Source organism: Trachinotus anak, unplaced genomic scaffold (assembly GCF_046630095.1).
Source record: "Trachinotus anak isolate AG129_WGS33_773 ecotype Australia unplaced genomic scaffold, CSIRO_AGI_Tana_v1 ptg000007l, whole genome shotgun sequence".
NCBI lineage: Eukaryota > Metazoa > Chordata > Actinopteri > Carangiformes > Carangidae > Trachinotus > Trachinotus anak.
This window is the reverse complement of record NW_027273858.1, coordinates 9128337-9156278: the sequence shown is the minus strand read 5'-3', so window position 1 is coordinate 9156278 and position 27942 is coordinate 9128337. Positions and strand designations below refer to the sequence as shown.

General features: G+C 38.9%; 2 protein-coding genes across 3 annotated transcripts in view; one reads left to right on the top strand and one right to left on the bottom strand.

Annotated features, from left to right (window-relative positions):
• abraxas2 (abraxas 2, BRISC complex subunit) overlaps positions 1 to 27942 on the bottom strand; it is a 118156-nt gene that overhangs the window by 85153 nt on the left and 5061 nt on the right. The window lies entirely within an intron of this gene.
• On the top strand, positions 78 to 17152 carry LOC139622761 (carbohydrate sulfotransferase 15-like). The gene is made up of 8 exons (XM_071480320.1): positions 78 to 360; positions 9968 to 10639; positions 11676 to 12015; positions 13447 to 13590; positions 14409 to 14565; positions 14780 to 14936; positions 16317 to 16464; positions 16650 to 17152. The coding sequence occupies exons 2-8, from the start codon at positions 10166 to 10168 to the stop codon at positions 16841 to 16843; spliced, it is 1614 nt and encodes a 537-aa protein (XP_071336421.1). The 5' UTR covers positions 78 to 360; positions 9968 to 10165; the 3' UTR covers positions 16844 to 17152.

Below are 27942 nucleotides of genomic sequence, written 5' to 3'. Positions count from 1 at the left end.
CTGAAATGTAGATAAGATTGGTTCTGCTGTTGCTGTTTAACTGCCCCCCCCCCCTCTCTCTCTCTCTTCCTCTCTCTTCCTCCCTCTTCCTCCCTCTCTCTGTGCTGTGCGCACAGGGGAGCTCGGTCAGATGGAGACTCCGGAAAGTCTCGCATTTCCGCGACGAAACCTTTTTGTTTTTGTTTTGTTTTGCTTTTTCAAAATGAACAATGTTCGTGCTGAGGATACATTCACGGCTGCTTCGTTTCACTCGGCGTGTCACACACAGACACCTGTCAGGTCGCTGTGATCGGCTGCGGGCAGCGTGGCTCCGGAGCGGCTACACCGGAGACGCCTGGATTGAAACGAGCCAACTCCAGCGTGAGTGTGTTTGCTCAGAAAGACCATTGATTACAAAGAGATTTTTAGGAGAGGTTAAGTTTTTTTTTTTTGTTTTTTTTTTGAGAGCTGAATGCCGTTTGTGTGCGATTATTTAGAAGTTCTTCATCGTGATGTTTGTTATCTTTGTTTCGTTACAAGTTCACCTCCTTATCAGTTTTTGTCATTTATCTGAAAGGAAAAGTTGTGGTCTTCTTACAACTTGATACAGTAGTATAGCTGTGTCTATGAATAGACAGCTTGTCTGTGCAGCGACACCCAATGATAGCCTTTACTACACTGACACATTAAAAACACTGTATGCAGATTGTTTAATAGGTGTCCAAAACTGAGGTCTAATGTCCCTCAGAGTAAAAGTATGCTTAAGTCTTTGCGTTGCCGGAGAGTAACATCCTCCTGGTCAAATCCTCTCCCTCGCTGAACAGCTGCAGAATATCTCAGTGTCATGTCTCTGGGGGGTAAAAGACTCAACCAGAGACCGGAGCAGGAACAGGACTGTGTTATGAGGCAAAGATAAACTGCCATAAACATTTGTATACATGCTCCCAACATCGTACGCATATCTTGTAATTATTATTCTGTTTATTGTAACATAACAAACTGGAGCGATCTCTGTCAACATCTGAGATTCCGATGGCTAATTCCTTCCATTATGCCTAAATGGTTTCTCTCATGCACCCCAGCAAACAAGCCATGAAATGATTTGTGTATTCTTTTTCCAGCTCATTGCAAAGGGTTTGGTTTAAAGTCTGGTGTGAAAGCTGGTGATGTGTGAGACGCTTGTGTGCACTGACTGTTTCTGTTTGACATTTAGTTCATTTCCTGCCCTGCCTTCCCCATTCTTGTCTATTAAAGGGGCCGCAGAGCGGAGGTCCTGACAGGTAGGCAGTTGACCTTTGGACAAGCCCGCCTCTGTGGACACTCGGTGAAGCTTCTAAATGACTTAAGTTGTATTTTATTTTCAATTAGAGGGAGGCAGTGTGTAAGTTGTAGCACCTCTCCATGCCTCGTAACTCTCCTGCACACACCCAAGACAAACCCTCACTCAGGCCGGTGCACCCAGCCCCGCAATCCATCTGGTCTGCTGGGCAGGAAGGTTTTAGGTTGCCCCCCCGAGTTTGCGGAACAACTGTGTGGAGCTGCTGAGATGTCAAAGCCATGCTTCTTTTGGCAAGGGCTGATGTTCGAAAAGAGTTAGGTAATGCTAAAAGTATGAGAGGGGAGAGGGAGGGTGAGAGAGCTGTACCATATCAGATTGTTTAGACTGGACTCTGGGGGTCCACCACAAATGGAAGAAAAGGATTCTGTAACAGAGAGCATTAGGAATGTGGGAGGATTGCATGATACTCAAGTGTTTTGGCAACAGCTCGGAGCTTCTATTTCAAGAGTTGGTAGTTTTCAACCTGAGATGACAACAAAGCTCAGTAATGCAAGATCGGCTCTGCATTATTTCAAGCATGAAAACGATTCAATGTAGTCCAACTTTTCAACTCCGTCAATTGTATAGGGTATAGTTAGTTTGCACTGTACTCAGGTCATTTTGACTCATATTGGTTTAGAAATCAAGCTTATTCTACAGTGATAACACTTTTCTAACCTTTTACGTAACCTTTTAACTTTACTATTTAAACACAAAGTCAATTTTTAAGTTGTATGCTTAAAGATTTCACCTACAAAAAGCCTAAAATAAACAGTAAAGGATCATGAAAAGCAACAAGTTGAAAATAACACTTAATTAGCTGCCTACATGCTGCAGCCCTGAATGAGATCCAAGATGAACATTTTCTCTAATGTATTAAAGCATTATAATGTGGAATCAGGCAGTGCTCCAAGTGAAATGTAGGCACAGATGTCACGAGTGACTCATAAGATATACTGTATTATTACATTATGTTCATGACATAATAATTACAGTCTAATTAGAAAGGTTTAAAAAATAGAATGTTTTCACATTGAACATATGACCTTACTCCTTTTGCCTCTTAAAAAGTTTTTTAAATGCAAACTGAGTGTGTGAACGGCTTTTGGCTCAAAAGTTAACAAAGAAATCCAACAACTGTGATCAAGCTGCTGCATGCCATGGGGCAATGTGCAAACAAGATCTACAATAGCAGGTCTCAACAATCTCAAAAATCACAAGCAGTGGCAGTTGAACAGCGCTGACAGATTCTGTCTTCAAGCGTTTTTCATTAGTGTGATCAGAAGCCATAGGCATTCCTGCTCGTTCGCCGGGTTCAAGACGAACATCAAGCTTTGGTTGCTGACCAAAGTCCAGCCAAGCTTTTTTCACTTTCTTCCCACTGATTTGGCTATTTAAGGAATCAGGTAGTGATCAGGCTGAGGGGTTAGCCTGCTTGCATGTAACTGGCAGGCTTTACTGTGATTCATCATCTTTCAGTAGCTATACAGAATAAGTACATCCTGTTTCATGACTGGAGTCATGTTGTTATCATCAAAAATCAGCAAATTAAATCAGGCCCATGATGCACAGTACATTCAAAGTCTTGATTAATCTTGTTTAGTTGAATAATTATTATTTTTTGTAATATTTAGACTCATGTAATCGAAGGGCTCAGAGTACATTAAAGGATAACTCAGGTTTAGTACAACTTTGATTTTGGGTCTTTTGGTAAACATTGTACTCACCAAGTGAATTACTGAGATCTTGGATTAAAGTGTCAGATGAGGCAAGAAACACGAGCTGTCAGATGATGAAACAAGCTTTTAACAAATCCCCAGATTAGCCAAACGTCTTCTGGAACAGAAAGTAAGTGAGTAGTAGAATTATGACCTAAACACCCATCACACTTTACTGAATCCCCTAAAATAGAGCTTGCCTGTGAGGTGATTTTACATAGTGACCAGGTCACATGACACTCATTGTCCCCACCAAAAAAGACTTTTTCTCCACAACTGTAACAGCTGTAAAACAATAAACATTTTTCTAAGTGTCACAAACACTCCCAAGTGACTCTATCACAATAAAGTCCAATAAATAGTCATATGAGCATTTTCATACCATTAATGTCAGCCAAAATACTCTTATGTCAGGAAACCTGGATGTGGCGTATGTGCAGCAACTTAAATCAGAATGATTATCCTGACACATGATGACCACTATCCAGCTCTTTTCGTGCATCTTTGCAGAGACTGGCATTCTGGTTCAGTGATTCTCATCGTCGTGATCACATGTTCATGTTCCCAATCTCAGCAGTTATTTTAGTGAGTACAATGTTAGCACAACCAATAGAAGCGGTGTCCATGACTCTGAGAATAAAACCGTTGTAAAAAAAGTTGTAAAAACCAGAATTACCCTTTAAGTTATAGTGGCAGCACTGCACCCAGACTGACCTCAGATCTGTCTCCTGTCTTCAAACCTGTCCATTTCTTATCCCTCACACTCACTAAACAGTAGGACAAACATTTCAGACAATTTCTGCTCCTTATGGAGGTTACATTGGTTTCAGTACTGCTAAAGCAAACAACCTGCTGCTATAAGAAAAATATATGCATCCTAATATATACACGGATATGCAATCACAAATACACAGCTTAACTGAGGACCACATCTGCACTCCAGATGTCAAGGTGGACTGTGGTGACCTATCAAGACAGACACCATTTTTAAACAAGAGGTTTAATATTTCTGGTGCTTTTCTTAGCATGTGTCTGTTTTATTCAGACTTCTCTACTGCTTCAACAGCCTGCTTATTTTACAGATTAAGGAGTCAGATTCCTGTGAAGGCAAACATCGTTCTCCAGTGACAGAAAGTCAACCCGCTGATCTTTTCTCTTAGTGGGAAGAAAAAAGGAAAGGAGGAGGACTAGTCTAGCATGATGAGATGGATGAAGCCCACTTCCTGAGTTATTTGTGCTCTCATGGAGCTTTTACAATTCCTGCCAAGATTTCATCCATAATCTGACTGTGAAAACGACCAGACAAAGAAAATAAAAACTGATCTCTGACTACCTCCCAGCAGGAAGTAATTCAATTCAATTCAATTCAATTTTATTTATCTAGCGCCAAATCAAAACATACATATACATTATCCCAAGGCACTTTAAAGAAAGGTCAAGACCTTTCAGTATTATAGAGAGAAACTCAACAGCTCTCACCATGAGTAAGAACATGGCGACAGTGGAGAGGAAGAAACCTTGGACAGAACCGGACTCAGGGTCGGCGGCCGTTTGCCTCGACTGGTTGAGAGGAGAGAGTCCAGGAACAGCTTGTACTCAAGCACTGTCAGACTCGTTATTATGATGATAATAATAAAAATAACAGTGATACACATAGGTGTAATAACGTTATTAACAACAGCAATTGTTGTTTTTGATTTCTTTTTCATCCACATAGAGAAAGTTTTACTATTACTTCACTATTACTACAGTTCGGTATCCCATCCATCTTTGTTAGACTTCCCCATCAACAGGGAGGCTGTCTTATTTCCTTTTGTGGCATTGGTTTCTCTTGTGGCTCTCATTTCCCAGTGCTGGGATTCAGCCAAGTCCCAGTCACAGAGTGTACTGTACAAGGTCAGGATGTGTTTACATAGTTATAAACATGAAGACATGATTAAAACATGTTTCAGGAGAGGTGAGAATATGTGGGTGTCTTGAGTGCAGACTCTGAACTGATTGTCTCCTCTCTGTAACTGATTTTGTACCGATGGTGAATCCTCTCAATGCATTCCTCACATTTGAACAAGCTCCATTTCATGCTAAGATTTCACGTTGATGCTTGAAAGAGATGTACATCTGCATGCAGCAATTTGTCTCTAGAAGCACTCTGCAGGGTTGCTGATTTTCATTTGCTGTTTAGTTGGTATCATTGCAGCAGAGGCTGATTGGCATCATTTTGTTGTGAAGGGTAGATAGAGGGGGATAAATGAGAGGGTTCAAGACAGGGAGGCAGTGGGTTTTACACTCCACTACCATGTAATGACATAACCTGGGCCCTACTTAACACCACCAAACTAAATTTTAGTGAATAAATCAAGCAGGTGCATAAATGTCTTGTCTTCTCTCTGAAGGAGGCAGGACAAGATAGAAGCATTGAGAAGGAACAAGAGGTTGGCCTGTAGTTTAACGGTAGAAATTGTTCATATTTATCGGCAGCACAAACGGTTGAATTCTGTATCTGACACACAGCTGTGGAATCTGTGCGGCTGGGGCTAATTAAAAATAAGGAGCTTCATGGTTTGTCCATGTAACCAGCCACAAGCTACTGATATGCTGGACCTTTATCACAGCTGAACATATTGTCATAACAAATCAGTAAACAATGTTTTTCAGCCTTTGTGAAGTTCAATGGCCTCCTGACAGAGGGCAAAGACTTATCATCTCAGAAGCAAAGAAACTAATTTTCTCATCTCAGCTCTTCAGAGTGGCCAATTCTACGATGTTTATTCAAGACCTAATAATTAAAGCCACTATGTGCAGAATTAGCAAACTTCCATCTTTGGTGCCCCTTTTGGCACTATCAAAAAAAAGAGACTGTGGCAGAGATTGAAACAATATCTCCCTTCATAGACTGCATCAACTGAAATATGTAGAAGTTTTATATAAAACAAAATTTGGCTGCAAAAGTGGCTGCACTTGGTTGACTATGTAGCCCATGACTCAAGCCTGTGCTTTATCCAGAATGCCATTCAGCTCGATGACATCTGTGTAATAAATATTCTCAAAAATGACTGGAAAAAGACAGAGACAAAAGATAAAGAAATGAATAACAACAGAAAGAAGCAAGGGCGATTAGGTTTTCAAAACACTGAATGCAACATAAGGCATGATTTTAAATAGTATTTTGTGGGTTATGTCGGAAAAAAACAAATCAGTTATGGTGAGAGCAAAGAGGAGAGGAGTGGGATTTACAAATCAGTTATCTAAAAAAGATCTTGCATCCTTGACCTCATGTGTGGTGTTAGAAGAAACTGTGTCAGTGAAATCAAATAGTTTTACCTACTCAGCAATAGCTCAGACATAGCCTGAATAAATTAAATACATTTCCTGGAAGTCTCTGCGTTAGCTCGTGGAATATCTTTGGCAAACTTGATTTTGACCTGTGGATAGTTGGCGTCCAAAATGGAAAAAAAAAAAATCATCCTTTGGGACCACAGATGTGCACTTTAAACTCCATGGCAATTTGCCCATTAATTCCTGACATTTCCTGTCTCTAAATGGGAAATCTTTGACCGTTAGTGCCACTACCACAAAGGTAAAGAGCCCACTGAAAATATTAGCATTAACTCTCCAGGGTTCAGGGAATCCAAGCCAGCAGTAACCCAGTAACCCAGCAAGTGTTGTAATTTCTTGATTAGGTCCAAAGTGCAGGATGGATGAAACAACTGTCTGAACATGGCCACTCTAGTGGTTTGAAATCAAAGTAGAGGTGAGAGGAAACCGAGATATGTGTGTGTTCTCTGTATGCAACTGATTGATGATAAACTGATATGCATCATGCACAAATCCAAAGAAATGTTTTACAGATTTCACACTGGTTTCTTAAAAGAATAGTTCTTATATTTACTGAAAAACAGGGATTTTCAATTCTCAACCATATCATTTCACAAAACCACTTGCATGCTGCTTTCCAATTACTTTTCTGTGAAATCCAATTCCTAAACAATTTATTTCAGTATAGACATGTGGCCAGTCTAACAGTTGGTATGTTAATCATGGAGAATATAGAGTAATACAGAGTATAGCAGACAAAGAAGATAAGAATATTGCCAGTGCAGTAGCAGTGTAGGAAAAAGGAACACAACATACCAAGATAGCTGATAATATGCAGTAATATTAGTAATATTTTAGATGTATGCATTGTGACTTATATTTACGACTCAGAATGAGGTGCTGGGTGAAATTACTTCATGGCTTTCCACTTCAGAAAAAAAGAAGCTTTGAGTCTACAAGATTTCGGATAATCTGAGAAACAACATCAGCCCAACACATTGCTAACAACATGAGTACGGTAATATCCCATTCTAGCTGTAAAACCAGATCAGTCTCGACATTTTGTGCACTTAGAACAACAAAGCCATGTAATGCAATGATGAATGCAGGTTTTTATTTTGAGTCAGCAGGATTTTGATTGGGGGGGGGGCTTTCACCTCGGTCAATCCCACCTGCAGTTTGCTTCCCACCACTGATCGATTTTTAGATCAAAGAGGTCTAAAGGCTGTCTTCACTGCTCATTCTCACACTGTCTTTCTCACCTCTGCCACTTCACTCCTCCACTTCATGCTTTACCCTTGACTCTCACTGCCCTCTTTATGCTCTGTCACATTTTCAAATCTCTCTCTTCTCTCACACTTTGAAATTTTGATCTAACCAGACATGAATATTTAACGGGAATAATAGATTAATGGTTTCAGAGAACAGAGAAGATAACAATTACCTGGAAATAAAGATATGCAGAGGCATGAATAAAATGAGACCAGAGAGTGGTGTTCATACTTTTGAAAACACAAAGGGCTTTGCACATAATTAAAAATCATCCAAACATCAAAATGTGGAAGTATAAGACATATAAAGGAAAAGGCAGGAAGCTGGGTCAGTATCAGAAGCAGCACTATTCGCTAATAATTACCAACTACTACAGATGTTGCATTTCGTGAGAGTTTTCATTGGCATTTTAAAAAGCCCACCTCCATCTACTAATATTTCATTAATTGACACCCTTAACACCTCAAGAGGGATCAAAAATAGGTTCTTTGCCCAATCCCAGCATAACCCACGTAACCTCGCAGATATTGCCATGCATTCCTGATAAATCTACAAAGGCTCAGCTGTCCCATTATGAAATCTGCAAGTGTGTGAGGGCTTTCTTGTGGACTTTTTATGCCCTTTGAATACACGTTCAGCAGGTCTGCACTGATGCAGACATTTCTAGAGTAACCCAAAATTTATAGAGCATTAGCAGCATTAAAACAGGGATAAGAGGAAGGTTGTAGGTGCTGTGTTAGATAAGTACACTATCATAAAATTGAGGGACTCTGAAGAGAGAAGATAAAAAAAATGGTCAAAATCAAAGCAGCAGAGGCCAAGATATCATGACTTTTACTCTCTAGAATGCATCCAGCTGGAAAAATGCTGCACCCTACTCCTCCTGTAATGCAACTTGATAGTGTCTTTCATCAGACCTGCCTACTGTTTCCCCACTTTGTAACACAGGCTTTCTGATAAAAAAAAAAAATTGTTGTTTAGATGCCCAAGTTTGGATAACCCTGATGACATCACTGATATCATCTGGGTTATTTTTTTCAGACTTTCTTCAGGGTGGCAGAAGACATGATTCAACTGTTACAGGCTCGGCAGTAATTGAACTATTTTGCATATAAACACAGCAGGAACAACAAATCTCCCTTTGCCCTGTGTAAGAAGTTGCCATCCCCTCCTCTTACTGTTATGTTCCCTGTTGCCAAAGCCGCTCTCACTCACCATAGCCAATAACCTTTGAAAAGCTCTTCAGGAACGTACAGCATCTAGCTCACAGCTTGGCCCAATGAATCTACTCTCAGTAACAGCTACAGTAGGCTAAAGCAAAGGCTTGCCCTACAGTTATGATGGCAACCTGCCAGTCCCTCCGGTTAGCTGCACTATGTGTAATATTTTAATGGTTGTGAGCTAGTAAGAGTTTCTCATTTTGATGTCTAAGAGGCTGGATGTTTTTTTTGTATATTTATATTCTACAAATTTGCACCTTAATGATCAACAAGTGAACATACAGAGGCACTTTTTTTTGTGGCTTTACTTTAACAGGCCCCTGTTGAGCAAGAAGTAAGAAAGAAAACACTGCAAAATTAGAGAATGCTACATGATGTTTGCTGAAACTGCTTCAGGATTTGATTTCCTGGTCCGGTGGGATTGTTAAATCTTACAAACTCTGCGACAAAAGAAAAATAAATATGTTGCTCGCTGAGGACATGTTTTAAAAAACATTTTACACTTTGATATCTGGAATTTACTAGCACTGGGCCCTTGAAATAATAAAGCTACTTTCTTATTATTCATGTGGCGTGGAAAGAAAACAACATGCCACACTGTGTGTCCACCTGCATCAATACCTAACTTGGTTCTCACTGTGAAAAACCTTGATCTGGAGAATTATATTTTCAGGTTAAGAAAATAAAGCTCTCAGCAGGCTTGTAGCTCACAGGGAATAATTGTGTATTTGTAGTTTTGAATTACAGAGTAACTATTATTCTGACCTTGAAAGTCTCTTAGTAGAGCTTGTCTTTGCACGTGCTATATAGCCCTCACTATAAGGCAGGGATTCTCCGTACAACAGACCACACACACTCTGCAGCTGACCTCAAACATTTTATAATAGACTCCTGCTATGGAAGGGAGTATAGTTTGAAATTCACATACTGATGCCCCATAAGGGGAATAAAGCTCCCTCAAGCACCCTAATAATAAAAATTCTCACACCACCTTTGTTGGAATTATGGGAGATGACTAAAATACTTCAAAGGAAACTACATTGCTGCACTTTTGATGAAAAGAAAACTGAAGTAATAAAAAAAATACAAAAAAACAAAATAAAAAAAACATGTGCCTTGTTTTAACAACTGTTTCTCATTCATAGGAGGCCCTGCGAAAGACTGTGGAGCGTGTAGGAAATGAAGACAAATGATGAACTGCAGATTAGAAACTGTAATGACTGGGCATGTCAGGACACACAACCACCTGTAGGTGAAGCTTGAATTTTTTTTTTTCTTCTTATTTTTGAGAGGATAATTTCCCAGCTCCTCGATCTACATGCCTGCACTGCTTCTATGTCAGTATGTCACTACAAGACTGCAAATATGGGAGCAACACCCAAAGGGACCACAATTGCAGCCTCCATGGCTTGCCCATGCCTGGGAACTATGGGAAAAAGCCTGTCAGGACGTTTTTTGATTTCAGGCACACAAACATGCCTGAAAATCTGGATGTCAAGTGGGTTCCCCTCTTGTCACTGACTAACCTGCGGAGCTTCTCAAAAATTAGACTGGTCAGTTTCCTACTGGGCTTGACACTGATGTTCCTCATCATGGCTTCCTATATCCTGTCGTGGGACAAGAAAGGACTTTTGTTCACTCCTGCACCCTATCAGCTCAGACCTGTGATCGTCCCGACGAGCACAACAGCAGCTAAAAGTCCCTCTGAAAAGAATTTAATAGACATAAAACTGCTGGTGAAAATCATCGGTTCCAAACTGGAATATACACCCAGGAAAGTGCCTGATGAAAAGGATGTCATCGAAACAGACTCTCGTGTAAGTTGGTGGAAAAAGAAAACGGTCTGACTCATTTTCTCTGTACATCAGTAGACCAACTATGATAAAGGCTGTTTTTGTTATAGTTCCAGGCTGCAATGACGCAATATTTTCGCACAACATAACAAAAATATATTGGGAAATGAGGATTCAGTCTACACTGGAAAATATTAATAAGTGGGCACTATGATTGCTTTAATTTTTGTGTGGACAAATGTGAGTTGTAGGAGACTGACAAATGACTAACACTTAACAGTCATCCCTGCAGTAAATGCCTGTTGTGAAGCTCATAATGACCAGTGTTTGTTGAGGCTGTCAGAGGTGTTGATTCAGCTTTTTGCTTTCACAGCTAAATGTTGTAGAGCTGTTAAGTAAATATCAGGTTACTAGCCTCAAGTGTAGCTAAGGGCCTACTGCCTGCTGTTACTATGTGCTAATGAACTGTGATTCTCCTGTGTTTGCTGTATGCTCTCATCATACTTTTCTACATTACCCTACATAATATTTGTAGTATTTATGGAAGAGTATCAGCAATTCCGGCAGCTACACTGTAAATCACAATTGCACAGGGTATCAACACATGTGAGTCAGTGAGCTGAATACCAATTAGTGGGGTGTGTCAGTGTAAGACATGCAGTATGACTATCTCACCCAGTTTTCAAAGCAAAATAAGGCAACTCACAGTTGTAAGAAGAGGCCAAAATGGTGATGACCCATCATTTGCAAAGCTCCAACATCATATCATGTGGCTCTACATTATGGATTCTCTCATTTCATTTTATGGCATAAAATACATGAATTGAAGGAGAAAACAGCTGCTGTTCTCTGTGACCTTTTACCAGAAACCTTTCAAGCACAGAGATACTAAAGTGAGTTCAATGTTGAAGGACTCTTTCCTCTGCTAGTTTCAACAAAAATTAAACATAATATCTGTCTCCAAATCATGATGTACCAAAGGCCTAAAGTGTATTATACAGTGCTTTATTTATTTTGACCATGCTCTGTTTTGCTAATTCTCTTGCGTTCCTCTCTGCAGTTGTTCTCTGTAATTCCTCGCCATTTCCTGCCCAGCATTAAGAGCCCTTGCTGGTATGAGGAGTTCTCTGGTGAACTCAGCACTGACCCATACAAGAGGAACCTCTTTACTCTGCGCTCAAAGAGCTTCAAGACGGTGTGTGACCGCCTCAGGACCGACTTCCACCGGCACTTGTACCACAGGGACGGCAAGCAGTTTCGTCTGCGCTGCTTGCCGTACTTCTACATTATTGGCCAACCAAAGTGTGGCACAACTGATTTGTTTCACAGACTGCTGCTGCATCCAGAGGTCAAGTTCAACACCATGAAGGAGCCACACTGGTGGACCAGGAAACGCTTTGGTAAGTCATCAGGAGATTGCTGGTATTTTATAATATTTTTGATAACATTGGCTAAAGTTTGTAGAGGCCAACTAATGATTAATAAATCATGACTGATAAATGAATACAGAGAAAAGAAAGGACAAACTGTTGACAATGACAGTTTCATACAAAGAGTAAGATCAATACCACCATATGAACCTTCACTTGGGTGGGTTGGTTGCTGGGTGATGGTGGGTGGACTACTTCTTGAGTGCAGGATGTGACTTCCCAAAGTGTTGTGGTCAGCATGAGGTTGATAGTCAACTAGCAGAGAGCCAGGAAGTCACTGCTGCCGGCAAAGAAGTATGGCAGCAACAACCACCATGGCAACCCTGCTGTAGAACCACAATGTTGTTTCACTCTTGCTTTTCTACTTTTTAGACATATGAGATGGACTGCTGTGTGTTAAATAGTGAACTTTAGCTGCAAGCCTCACAGTAATGACAGAAGTTACCTCAGAAAGTGGAAAATATGTGAAATTATGTGTTGGATGTGTTCTTTAGAGGTGTTGGCAGGAGAATTTTGTCATCTTTGGACAGAGCCGGGGTATCTCTTTCTCTGTTTCCAGTCTTTATGCTAAACTAAGGTAACCATACAGATAGATATGAGAACGGTATCAATTTTCTCATCTAACTCTTTGCAAGAAAATGAATATGCTAATTCCCACAGCTCTGCTGTCTCCCATTTTAACTTTTTAGGTTCATTTAAACTGACCTTTTCATGTCAGTCTGATTTTATTGCTGAGTTTTTTTTTCTTCTCCTTGGTTAGGATTTTGGTTATTAATCTTGTTAGGGTGTCTTTCCAATGTACCTTTAAGGACATTTTTTTGTTTTAACCATACACAATTCAAAACATAAAATCATTAACTGTTATTTATAATAATACATTCTAATTCAGCAGTAAAAAAAATGCAAACTAAAACAAGGTTAAGCTACACTACTGCCACCAGCCATAACCAAGAACCGTCTGCAGCTGCTTTGTGATAAAATGCTCCATTAATTCTCCTGCCTGGAGGCCTTTTACTGTGAGCTGAATGCAGGAAGTGCTGTGTATTAACAGTATCATCTAACAACATATGTGAAGTCTTGTACATTTTATAATGCATTGTATACCACTGTACTCTGTGTCTGTTGTCAGGTTGTTTGTCTCTGTATTTGCCTGTATGTAACCGGTGTATGTTTGCTGTTTGTATGTTTATGCATACAAGTAGTTTGCAAAATAGAGTCAAATTCTTATTAATCTGCAGTTACGTTTGATCAAAACACTCCTGATTATTTTGCAGTAACAAGTTGTATTTTTTTCCTTTTTTTAAAATTCAAAGCAAAAACAGTCTATTAAACTACTTTTATGGTGAAGAAGTCTGTATATGAGATATAATGACTGTCATTCTGGTCTACCTTGGGCTGCAGGTTATATCCGTTTCAAAGATGGCTTCCAGGAAAGTTTTCCTGTGGAAGATTACCTGGATCTGTTTGACTTGGCAGCCCACAACATCCAAGCAGGAATCAGTGGAAATTCGTCTGGAGACCACAGTGCACTGCAGCTCATCACAGGTGAACACATGTCAAAGTGTTTGTGTGCGTGTGTGGTTGGGTGGGTATGATTTGGTATTGTTAGAGTCCATTGTGCATCAGATGGAAGAATCTCTTGCCTTTATAGTTTTCATTTTCTATTTTGTGAGGATCTCTGAACAGCCAGACAATTGGATACTGACCATGATTCAAATTACGGGCTTACTTTGTCTTCTTCAGGCCTCACTCATTTTGGCTCCGACCTCAGAAGCACTACTGTGCTCATGTGAAGAGAGCTGGAGCTGGAGGGAAATACCATTCACATTTTTCTAGATATTATTCTAAAAGAACAGCGAGGTGCCTCTGGGTGCTCCTGTACATCTGCAATTATAAATGTGATTTGTTAAAAACTGCCTCTGAGGAACACTAGAGAATAGCCACTAATACACATTTTACATTCATAGAGTGAAGTAGTATTGATCTTTAGAAAGACAATCTTTAATACAAGCTTGGTTTTGCGAAGTGATTTTATTTGTTTTTGTGAAGTTTTGCAGTCAGGAAGACTCTGCTTAATTGGCTTTGGTTGCTGAATCGGAAAAAAAACCCCTGATTAGGATTTTGCATGGGTACTAACAATAAGTTACACAGTTCATTTTTAAAAACTAAAACATTAAAACTGAACTGTTGCAAAGCTGTTGAAGCATGGATTTGAGAAGCATTATGTTCCCAGATAAGGAAAGTCTTTACAACATCTATTTTAGCCTGAATTATTATTATGCCTGCGTGTCTGTATGACTTGCTGCATTTTAAATGAACTGTTGTTACCCAAGGTGATGCCAAGACTGTCAATGTCTTGACAGGTGAAGCCAGTGCATCCACTATGTGGGACAACCAAGCCTGGAGCTACCTCCATGAAGACAGGGATGATATAGAGCCCCCTTTCCTGGCCCAGGACTTCATCCACTCACTGCAGCCTAGTGCAAAAATCATCATCATGCTTAGAGATCCAGTAGAGAGGTACTGTAGAGAAATAAATCTTCACATCTGCCTTTATAGACCCAGATGTGATTTTCTGTGGTGAAACAATTCTTTGGATTGCTTCTAAAGGAAATTTCCAGTCATTTATTATTGTTAGAAACATATTTTTTTTTAATCAAAACTATTGCACATCCAGCAAAATGTCATTTAATTTGCATAACGGGCTCACAGCTCTGCTTCACTCTGTTCCCAGGCTTTATTCGGACTACCTGTACTTTAAGATGGCCAACAAGTCGGCAGATGACTTCCATCTGAAGGTCATAGAGTCTGTGCAGCTGTTTCAATCTTGCCTGTCTGAGAGGTCACTTCGTTCTTGTGTCTACAACACCAGCCTCTCCAACGCCATGCCGGTTGGCTGAAATGATGTTCTTACTTTTAACTGTCTTTTATTTAATTATACCTAACACAGTTTAATTTAATTATACAAACACCTAATTTCTACTTTGAGAAATTTTCTCTGCTCCGAGTGGTTGTAAACTGATGCAGCTGCACTAAGGTGCTTCCCATAAAGTGCTGGGAAAAATATCAACTGGCTGCCCAGGCAGCGCTCAGTCAGGAATAAGATGAGTTATGGCCTCTGTCAGTTGGTCATCCCTAATCACAACCTGTAGGTGACAGCACTGTTAGTCTGGGAGATTAACTACACTAAAAGCAGCAGTTGGCTTAGCCTGAAAGCACGTGAAGAAAACAGGCACAATTTCAGATCTTACAAAAACAACCCGAGAGTCTTTGTTTACATGCCTCCTCTGTGTCACACTGCTTGTGAATCACAGCACAGTGTCTGTTTCTGAGTTTCAGCAGGCAGTATTGTGCTGTGGCACCCTCTTGAGGACTCATAGTGTTTGTGCATCTGGATTGAACACTAATGTGCCTCGCACTTACTTTTACCATTCAACAAACTGGAATTAAACAATGACTTCAGGGATTTGTGTCTGTTTGACATAAGTTTTGAGACATATTCCTTTCACATTTTCAACAATCTCAGATTTTTTTAACAAATACTTTTTATACAACTCATTAGCCGACAGTTTCAGTCTTCAGTTTTCAGTCTAGCAGCTGTGCACCACACTGTTAAGTGCAATGTTTTCATTGACTGATTCACCACTACTTTGCATTCAAATAATGATTGCAGAACTGTGAAGCTGTGATTAAGTTAGTTTAAAGTAGGAAATGGGAAACAACAGTTAACAAATGAGGCTTGCTATATTCTACATTTTACCTATTGTCAGCAAATCCTGTGAAAAAGAACTAAACCAACATAGAGATAGTTTGCTTTGAATACTTTATGTGTCACTCAAAGCCATTTATTTCTACTGATGACGTAAATCTGTACATATAAAAGGATTAATCATTTCCTAAATAAACTGGCCACTGTAGAGTTAAACAAACAGGAGTAAAATTGTGCATATGTTTGCTAACTAATTTCCAATTTGAATTTGCGAGTCTTTACAGCAATATAATTGAGGAACATGTTGTTTGTATTTGGGCAACAATGGAGGTATGGCATAGAGGTATAAGCTATATCAGGCTTTGTATACACAGAATACTTGTTAGTAGATTGGCTCGTTGATGTTTTTTGTGTTTTCAGTGGATTTGTTGACAATAAAAAAAGGATTTCACCAGCTTTATCCTTTAAAGTCCATTTCCATTTGATGTTTACATACTGACTTTGACAAAACAGTCTCACCACAAGAGATTTATGATGATGACTTTTTGTTTTTTCCCCACAGGTGAGGCTAAATCTAGGGATGTACATTGTCTTCTTGCTGGACTGGCTGACAATTTTCCATAGGGAGCAGATTCTAGTTCTTCGACTTGAAGACTACGCAGCCAATCTTAAACTGACAATCAAGAAAGTTTTTGATTTTCTGAGTGTAGGTATGTATCCAAAAGCTAAAATAACACCTGTCAAAGTGATGTACTCCTTGTACATTAATATCAGGGAGAAAAGGATACATTTTTATCTTCCTCATTGTGTATTTATCTGGTTGTTTCTGCCTCAAGCTTCAAATTCTGTATCGTTTTCAAGCTCAGACATCAGCTTCTGTCCCACTTCCCTGCAGGTCCTCTGTCAGAGCAGGTGGAGGCAGCACTGACCAAACGGCCCATGTCTAACACCCGGCGGGCCGCAGACAGGAACCTGGGTCCTATGCTTCCAGCCACCAGAGACCTCCTCAGGGAATTTCACCAGCCCTTCAACCACAAACTTGCCAGTGTGCTGGACAACAAGGCCTTTCTCTGGAATAACAAAACCTGAAGGGGCATGAGCGTGGACAAAAAGGGGATGGATGTGAATGAGCAACCAAAGCAAGAAGCTAAAGCAGGAATGTTTATTGCAAGAAATGTGGAAAACCACAGGTCTAGTTGTATATGGAATTATATGAAGCCTATGGGTTTTGTTTGTTTGTTTGGGCTTTGTGATATTTATTTGCATTTGAAAGAATGTGAGTGACTCATCAAATCAAGATGATAATAATAAAATAAACTGAATTTGTGTTTTAATTTGATGATTTTCCAATGCTGAAAAGGCATTTTACCTCTGCAAAATAAAAGTCCATAAAATACACTTTTAGAATCACCACAATTTTATCAGTCTATACCTCTTAATAAAATTTTGAGGTCTGTGATTGTTTAGGTCCTCCTGATCAGTTCCAGGTTTTTTTTAGGACTGGGATGATAGCAAACATTTTTACACTGGAATGAACAAAGCCAGACTTTTCTTATTTGGGGGCAGAGGACAGGCAGTCATGACTTTATCAGAGGAGAGAACATAGGTTCAAGAAGGGTCGCATAGTAGGCCAATTTTGTGACAAGGTCAGTTACATACAGCCGATCGACAGGGGAGAAGGCTGAAAAACAGCAGAGGGTGGTGATTACACTAAATTTCCAGCTTGTGGCGCCTTAAGGTTTGCTACCACTGTCGGAGTCATCACTGTGTTAGTGTCAGTTCAGAATTTGCAGTACAGTATAGTGTAGTAAGTCATCATCAAACGAACAAAGGTGCAGTGTCTCCATCTTGTGGTTTTAACGGGTACACACTATAGAGTAGAGTAGGAGGGGTATATTTCACTTTTATTGTGGTGGGTGACAGACAAGTTAGATATAATGTTCATGTTCAGGGATTAATCACAAGAGGGCACTAAAACACAGAGAATAACTCTAGTAGTTCAGCCTCCAAAGGATCAGTTTGTTCCTATAGTGTGCTATTACTGCGATAAATTAGTGTTATATGCAGGATACAAAGTTTAAACCTCCTCATACATAATTATAAGTTATGTTTTCCTTTCCTAGTTACTGGGACGTCTGTATACTAAGTTCTGATTCAGGGTAGAGGGACATCTCCAGGTACATCCTTATGTTTGCTTGATGCTTGTATGGCACATGAAACAAACCAAATATAACCACACCTAAAGAATGAAATACAGGGAAGAGAGGGAACCCAATCTCCCTGATGACTTGACGCTACCCTCCAGGCGTCAGACTCAAACCCACAATCAATTTTCTGCAGGTAAACATAGTAATTATATGTACTTGCAATGAGTCACAAATATTTACACAGTAAATGACAAAGACAAAAATGAATTCCAAGTACACCCTCTCTTGTGTAGGTATACCCTGTATACAGTTGAAATGTTATGAATGCGCTTAATAAAGATTGTGTGAGCAACAATTTTGTGTGCAGGCATTGTGAAACATTTTTCAACAATTTTCATTTCTGTCAGTATTTTTGTCATTTCTACTGAGAAACAAACTGAATGCAGTTTCTTGGCCTTGACCCAGAAACTCACGCAATTACTTTTTTTATTTTGCTTAAGATGACATATCGCCAAATGTTGTTTTATTCAAGCGCTGTCATTGCTTGCAAAGGACTGTTATGCTGTTATTAAATGCAAGGGAATTGTAATTAGCTTCAGTTTTATTAAATATGGGACTTTTAGTCGAGAAAGTTGCAAAGCAATAGTGTGAAATACAGAGGAAAGCTTTAGCTTCATGCTTTTGCCTTCCATCAGCGGTTTCTGTCATGGAAAAACAACACTGTATCTAGTTTAGTGACCTGCCTTTGCATTTCTTGTCTTTGAGGACTAGTTTGCTTTCAGTTTAAATAAAATTACTGTTTCATTATGTTGCATCAAGTGTATGAAATTCTGTCAGAGCTTTGCTTATTCAAGCAACAACTTTAAACGGACGAGTTGCTTAAGTAAACACTTTTCTACACTTGTGTCATCTCTTACCTGGTTGTCTACCTATTAATGCCATTCAAATTACAAGTGACATTTTCCCTTTGTCACTGTCAACATGCACTTACTGAGGAAAGAAGATCACAGATCAGAGCTCGAGGAGGGCCTGTTGAGGAGACTCACCTTGTTTAGCTCTATGATTATGTGCATTTACAATGTGATTGGTCTCATGGATGACAACAGTCTCAGGAGCCACAGGACTGAAGCACTGGTCCTTTGTTCAGAGACAGGTAGTCAGGCACGGCTGATTGTCCTCTTCATGTGATATTGATGGTAATCCTCTCCAGGATTTTCAAAGGCGCAAGAAACCAATAAGGTGTCTTTTAACATTCCTTCATTTTGTCAAGGGCGTAAGACGTTTGATTGTGTGTGTATAAGACATCAGATTGTGCACATGGGCAAGTGTGAGTGCGCATGTGTGTGTGGATGTGCACTATTTTAGGAGCTAGGATGATGTGAGAGTCAACTGAGAAACCATGCTTTTTGCTTGCATCATCCTTTTTCACACCTAGTTTCACAGTTTCAACATTCACACCTTGGAACAGACGAGAAAAACTATCATCATCATCATCTACTGTCCACTGCACAGCTTCACTACAACAGTCAGATCCAACTATGGGGCCATTACTGATAGCAAGAAGACAGTCCTTTATTACCTACACCAGGTGAGCTTAGCAATATAAAATATTATCCACAATGCATTCAGATATTTTCTATTTCAGCCTGAAAATGGGCACCGAAATTACTTTGCCAGTCAACTGCAGGCTAACTGGCGAGAAAAGTGGCATGTAGACACTTTTGGTGGCCAAACATTCAGCAATGAGCTCTCTTCTTGAACCTCTTTTATTGACCTTTTTACCGAAGACATTTTGACATCTCACAGTAGGAAAAGCACAGGTGTGAATAATAAAATTAATCAAGGCTGAATGCCATTTAGATGCAAAATGAAAGTCATCAATGCAGGTGAAGGAAATTATGTTGTACATAAATTATATTTAAGTGTCCAAATCATTTAAATTTTGTTTTATTTGCTGATGACACAAATCTATACTGCTCCAGGGAGAGTTTGGAACAGTTTCTAAATTCAGTGGAGGGAGAATTGAAAGAGATAAAGATATGGCTTGATGCTAACAAGTAATCATTTAATTTAAGTAAGACAAAGTATAGAATATTTGGAAATAAGCAAATAAAAATTGCTAAATTAGGATCAATGACTACGAAATAGAAAGTGTATGAAAATGAATTTCTTGATGTCATAATTGACCATAAATTATATTGGAAGCCACAAATAAATAATGTAAAAACAAAGTATTGCAATATTACATAAAGGAAAATACATCTTAAATCAGAAATCACTACCTATATTATACTGCTCTCTCAGAGTATCATACATTACTTTATTGTGTGGGGATAATGTAAAAAGCACAACATAATTTAGTACCAAACTGTTTTTAGAAGTTGTTCGAAATTAGTGAAATCAGAGCCTGTATCAACAGGTATGTGTAAAAAAAAAAAACAAGTGGCAACCTTCAAGGCTGAAAAATGCAGCCAACAAGAAAGTGCCAAAAACTGCACTTCTTTGAATGGCCGCTTGAGGCTGCCTCCAAAAGCTAGTCAATCCCCATAGACTCCCATGTTAAAACTTTACAGCAGAAATAAACACGTTTACAGCCTGTTATAAAAAATGGTTTTGGTCTCTATAGCTAATTTCCTCCTTCATAAGTGCTGTACGGGGGCTGAATTTTTATATAACTCACCTGTTTAAATTTTGTTAAGGCTTAAAGTTCTGCGTAATTGAGGGTGTACTGCTTTGAGTGACAGGTGGGTGAGCGCATGCTTGCCACAAAGCGACATGCACCAAAGTTTCGGCGCCACACGTGCCCCACCGTTTTGGCTGTTTTTTGGATTACCCAGAAGTTCGGCCGCGTCTGTTTGAGTGTGTTTGTTTTTGCCATGCTCAAATTTCCCATGTGGGACAATGAAGATGAACTGAATTTTATGAAGAGAGGCTGTTTAAGAATAGAATGAATATTACATTTTTCATTGATTATATCGGCTGGCAGTTCAGTAATAGAGTTTTTATTTCATACAGTGTATCTTGATTCACACATCTGATCATCTACTTAAAAATTGTGCTGCTTGGTTTTGTGTGACACTTCTGGACGGCTCATCTACAATGAACTGAGGTAAATTAGGCAAGTTGGGGAGGAAAAAGGCAATCGAGGCTTTGGAGCATCCTCAACACATTGATTAGTGAATCAATGGAGAACACAATGAATAAAAATCATTAGCCTAGACCTAGAGATCCTCAAAGCTACTGAAGGAGACACAGATATAATGGAAAGGAGATTACTAGACTAGTAATTTAATGCTATTCCTCAGTTAAAATCTGAATTCTGGTTTTTGTATAGGGCTTTGGGCTTAAATCACTTTTTAGAAGATCTGTTACTTGAATCAATTATTAATTAATCTTTAACAAACAAAAAAATCTCAAGAGCATTTATGTTTTTGTGCATTACATTGGAAAATAAACAATCTATAACCAAGTGCACACATTTTGATTCTTTTCGCTGCTTTTTTCTTGTTGCGATCACTCTATATATTATTAATGTATATTTTGATGAAGAGGATAGTTAGAAATTTTGGGAAACTGGCTCTTTTTTTGGCAAGATTTTGATGAGAAGAATTATATCACTCTGATGTTTGTCTGTCTAATATAAGACTACAGCCAGCAGCTGTAGAAACAGCTGAATAGGAGTCATGTTGTCACAATGAGATTTCCAGACAACCAGCAGACACTCAAGGAAGTTACTACTCCTGGCCAAGAAATAGTCCAGCACAGAACCTCCTGTAAAAGCACAGCTTGTTTTTACACATTTTGTATGGATTCGTGGCAATTAAGCAAATACCTGTATATACCTGTATATAAATGAATAGTTGTTGTGAATAAATGAACTATTCCTTTCATGCTGCATGTTACGATTTTTGATCATACTGTTGCAAAGATTTAGTAGGAGAGACATAATTGCAAGAGAAGCTTCGTATTTGTGTTAAATCACATTAAAATTAAAATATTAAGTTAGGCATTTATATGAATTATACCATGATCTTTCCGAAACTTTTATAAAAGTTGTGAATCTTGTTTTACCTAAATATAGCCACAAAACATTAACGTCCTCTATCACGCATCTACGATTTTGTTGACATCAGCTCTACTGAGAACAGCAAATTGCACACACACCTGGCACTATGATTCAGACATTATTCAGCCCAATTAATCCAATTATAGGACGGTTCATCTCTACTCTTATCAGAGATTCAGAGCTGCTTCTGAATCACTCTCATAACTCTAACGTCACATTCTTATTGAGATTCATATGGTAATTTATTAAATAGGTCCATGATTATGACTTACTATTACAGTATGTCCTCTGTCATTACACTGATTTTTAAAAGACAGTTTTGAGATCTTAATGACTTAATTGAATGCGTAAGAAAAAAGGCGGCTACTCTTAATTTCCATGTTCACGTTAGTCATAGATGTGTCATGTGTTGCATATCCTAGTTTACATCTGTCATGTTCTGATGGTAAAGTACATAACTGTGTGACGAAAAATAAAGAAAGTAGAAGGTCTACAGGATGTGTTTTTGCGGGCTGTTGGATTTCAGTGACTGGTCAGACATTTGACAGATGCAACTAAATGCATTTTTCTTTACACTTTTCAAAAAAACAAAACAAAAAAAAACAAAAAACAAAAAAGAAACACAAAGACAGATATAAATGGCAGCACAGGATGACCCAACACAAGACTTATGGAAATACTGTGACACTTCTGTAAATCTCAGGACCACAGTAGCCTGTATTAAACCCCTCTCTGACACGAACCCCAGAACTCTCACTGAGCGAACAAAGCCTGAAGGAAAAAGTCCACCTTAAAACACAATTTGTGTTGTTCTATTCTAGTGATTTTTGTAAAATAAGGTCAGTATCTATGAAAATACAAAAAAAACCCTCAGGTGGAAATCATAGCATCAAGACATGAATTGATGATGTTCTCAGGCAGCATTTTTCATGTAATGGTCGACTGATACTGTGTTAATGACTGACTCTAGAGGTTCAGTTCAGTCGATAGCCTATGTTTAACTCAACAAGCAGCAGCCTGCTGGTGGTCAGTCATTACAAATGAATGCTGTCCAGCCAAACGTGTATTGAACTTGCATAGTTTTGTATGAAAGACATCAGGCAGAATTTTGGTGGGAATGTATATAAAATGATGTATAACACTGAATATTTCACTTTGATAAAATAATGCACCAATAAAAAAATGTGGAGTTTTGGCATTTCATGAAAAGCTGACAATATATTTGAGATATTTTCAGGAAAGGAGAAATAAAAGGATTTCATCATTCTTAAAGCTATTTAAGTGGAGACAAATGGGGAACTGTATGCTAAGGGGGTGAAATATTATACCTAATCTAAATACTACATACAAAGGAATTTAGTTTAAATGCTCTGAATTAAAAATTAAAACTACAAAAAATTGTCATCTTTGTTTTGACATAGTGCAGAACACAAATATCTAACCCTGTTGAAGCAGCTATGTGTTGTTACTGTACATCTTGATTCTGTGTGGATCTGTTTCCTCGTGACCACCCACCAGCAGCAACAGCAGCCGGCTACAACCAAAGGCGGCATGTCTTGTTTAACGCTTGCGGAGACAGAGTAAAAGAATGATAGAGATAAATCTCTGTGTACTTCTGAGCCTGAGCACAGGCAATCAGTCATGGTTGAGCTGTGGTATGACTTCAATTTCAGTGAGCGGAATCTCATCCTGCTGTCTCATTTGATTGCACAATAGAAAGGCCAACTGCTGGGATGCAGTTTATTTCATTTTGGTAAAATGGAGAAATGCTACTTTTTTGTGAATTATTTTTTCTTCTTGAGTGTTGCAAAGAAAATAGACACGTGCAACACTATGAATGACAATGTACACAAACCCCAACATGTGGCTGTTCAAACACGTTGAATTATAGCCCAATAACCCATACTCATTAATCACAGTACACAGAGTTTGTGTTTTGTGGGATCCAGTGTTGATTTTTCACATTTGCTTGCTTTTATCAAAGTATTCTCTGCTGATAGGAGTGGTCCACTGAAACACTGACAGTAAGGCAAATAGGTTATTCAACTGAACTGAGACGATCTATCAATCAAGGTGGATGTGGCACGCGTTTTTGTGCTTTGACAACGTGTCACTCAAAAACTGCCGATAAAAGACATTTAATGTCCTCAGAGGGTTGAACAGTGAGTCACACCAAGGCAACTGAAATTTGCCTGCTATTCAGTAAAAAATCCTATCAGGATATCTCAAAAAATAGTTCCAGTCAAGTTTTATCTACAGTTCCAAATCAAACTGCTCGATATCAAAACATGGAGGTTACCAAGTGAGAAAAACAATACAAGCGTGTGTATACTACATCATCATCAATATTCATGTCAAACTTGAAATGCATCGATAGTCTATAATGTGCAAAGTTGTGATTCAGATTTGTATGACTGTTTTTAATTACTTCACTTTTGTATTTAAATTTTGACGTCTGGTAATGATATTAAATCTGAATTTATCACATTTTATGCCCACGATGACTGAACAACATTAAAACCTCCCTGGAGAAGATTTACATAAAAGTCCTGTACTGTGTAGACCACTTCGAAGATCCTGCATGCTGTGTGTTGTCTTTTTCTTGCCTCGTGGTTAACAAGTACATCAGATCAGGTTGAATTCTTCCTATACACATGCTAGCATACATATCTTCATTTCTCTCTCTCCTTATTAGTGTGAAATGTTGCCAGTAGACCAGGAGAAATGGATGAGGAGCCTCTGTAGTTTATAGCAGGTAATGATGTTTCCCTTCTGTCGGGTTTAATGTCATGCAAGCCCCATTATTCCCTATCCTTTTTTTTTTTCACTTTACACATCCACACAAACATACACACATGTTCACACATGTCTGCTAATGAATGTACACTGCTGTCAGTGAGGTTGCTTGTATTAACTGAGTGAAGACTTGCTGGTATGTTTGTGTTAGGTGCACACAAATATCATTAATACTCCATAACCTTACTGTCCGCTACTGTAGTCAGTCAAAGGGGAACCAGCACAGTGCAGGCGTATATTTCAGTGTACTGAAGTATTACAGTCCTCACAGTATCTTGCTTGTTTAACTAAAGCTGTCAAACAAATGTAGTGGAATACAAAGTACAATATTTCCCCCTGAGATGTAGTGGACGGGGAGTATAAAATAGCATAACATGGAAATACTCAAGTAAAATACAAGTACCTTAAAATTGCACTTAAGTATAGTAATTAAAGTAAATGTACTTATTTACTTCCCACCACTGCTAATAAAATTAATTCACCTTCAGCACACATGTATTTTAATATTATTCGATTACCCAACCAGGTAAAACTCCTGTATTCCTGATTGAAAACAAAGGGGGTGCTTATCAAAAAGTGAATAACAATAAGGAAAGTAAAGTCTATTAAACAAGTTAGCTAGTTAGCTACTGCTATTTTCATTACACTCTCAATTTGTTCACTGCGTGGGAGCATAGAGTTTAGGATGTGAGCCACTGATGGGAGTGAGGCAGACAGATGGAATGGTTAAGAAATGGTATGATCCACTTTAAGGGTGTCTGAAATTGTATTACGAGATTTGTACAGGCATGAATATGGGAAATATTTTGTTATACTTACAGTTACGGGTAAGACAGATATTTAAATGTTTAAAGTCAGGAGATCACCAAAGAATTCATCAGGGAACCATAAATACCGTGACCAAATTTTATGGCAATCTATCCAATCCTGTAAAAACTTCACTCAAAACCACAAATGTCAACCTGCTTTTTAGCGCTTCAGGAAAGGTCAGGGAATCACCAGAGTCAGTAGGATCACAATGGGTGAGAGACAGCCTATTCTCTGGACAGGTTGACAGCCTAACAAGGTTCATACACAGAGACAGACAAGCAATCACAACCACAGTTTTTGTTCCAGTTCACCTGACCTGAACCCACAAGCTTCGACCACTACACCACAGTGCTGAAAACAATTTGAAGCCCACCACAGCTGCTATGGATCAACATGTGCCTTGCATCATTTCTTGACAACAATGTGTAAAGAAAAAAAACCCCATTAATTTTATGTATACTTCCAAAGTAAAATCCTTTCAACATATAGTAAGGAACAGATCACTTCCCCTTTTTTTTGTTAGATAATTCAAATGTTTTTCCTGTTTGTACTTCACCTTTTACATCAGGGAAATTAAAATAAAGGCATCTGCAATTCCAGCCCCCCCTTGGTCATTGTTATCAAGTCTTTTCACTTGACAGTAATTCTCCTTTTCACAGGACATGAGCTTGCTTGTCCATTTGAACACTGTGAGAGAGGCTTATTCATGTGTAACCACCGTTCTCCAGAAAGTGGCTCCATTGTCTCCAGATCTTTTCACTGCTGAAATCTTTCCTAATGAAATGACTTGATGGATTTTGCCTAAGCCGTGGGCTCTTAGCTGGCTGAAATAATGATTGTGTCGATCAGTTTTGTTCTCTGTCCTACTGATAGATTCCCAATCCCTCCCAATGAGTTTTCACTGCCCCTTATAATGGCAATCTCCTAACATTTCTCCTTTAGATTTCCTCTGTGGTTGAAGGTATTGACCAGATCAGGGCTGGAAAAAGACAAATACGGTCCCTGAGCTACAGTCACATCCTGTTGCATTTGAACGTCACAGTCTCCTCACCACACTGTGCCACTCAGCATTAGCAGTTATTCTGTTTTTTCTCCCAGGGCATGAATCTGTGAACGCTATCTGTTAAAATATAACACAACCCTGAGTGGTGTCTCCACTTCTTCTTTACCTTTAACCTTCTCTGAGCTCCTACTCATCTAAAAAAAAGGATACGTCCTCCTTGTGTTAGTTTAGATGTGCCCCTCTTTGTTCTCAATTATTGTCTGAGTGGATTTCTCATGTAAGAGTAGGTCTTTTTGACACATTTTTTATCACACACACACACACACACACACACACACACACACACACACTGCAGCTGACAGCAGGGTAATGAAAAAGGTGGATTCACCTGTCAGATGTATTTCATAGCATCAGCTCATAGCCTGAGGTTTATCTGAAGGTTTTATAGCAAAATGACACAGGGCAAAGGTGCAATGCTGTTTACTTGATATTGGGAAAATAGGAAAAGTAGCAGTGAATGAATATGAGACTCAAAACAACAATTTTCATAGAATAGTTGAATTACAGTAGAGCCACTATTACACTAATTACTCCAATTACTGCCTGTGACAAATTAAGCCAAAGACTTGAAACATGAATATTGGGCAAAATAAATAAACTCACAGGGTTTAAACTGACACACTACTGAGTCAATTTAATGGAGATTAGAAAGATGAGAGTCTGCGTGCAGTGCTCCATCAATGAAGTAGGGGGGCTTTCTGAATATGTGCCTTGTATACTGGGCAGCACTGGTAAACATGGGCAGCATGCTAACTGGAGACAGAGCATTTGTCACACTTAGCTTGGTATCAGTTTGTCTGAATCTGACTTAAACAAGGCATTCAGATGTAGCCGTTTTGTCGCTGGTGTATTTCACTTCCTCAGCCCACTTCATATTACGCGCACAAGCTGTCGCTTGGAGCGCTTTTTGGGAAACACTTTCTAAAAGACTAATCTTGGGACAAACTGATTTTGTTTTACTATAGAGAGACATCTCAACAAACTGGCCTCAGCCAATTTTGATCTACAGTACATTATTCACTCCTTCGGCATGCTACAGCAGAATATTTATCTTTCTGCCACCCACACAAGCCTTGCAAACACTGAGTTAGATAAATGAAACAGTTAAGCTTGTTTTTAAGGAGTTATGTTTCACCAGGGAAAGTCATGTGAATAATACAAAGTGAGTAACAGTCTAGTATTTACTCTATTAGGGCTAAAAAAAATCTAAAAATGTACTCAGATTAAAGTGCAAACTAAGTCAGTTAAAATGTGATAATGTCATAATGATATATAATATTAAATTAATAAACATTTTTAGGCTGCA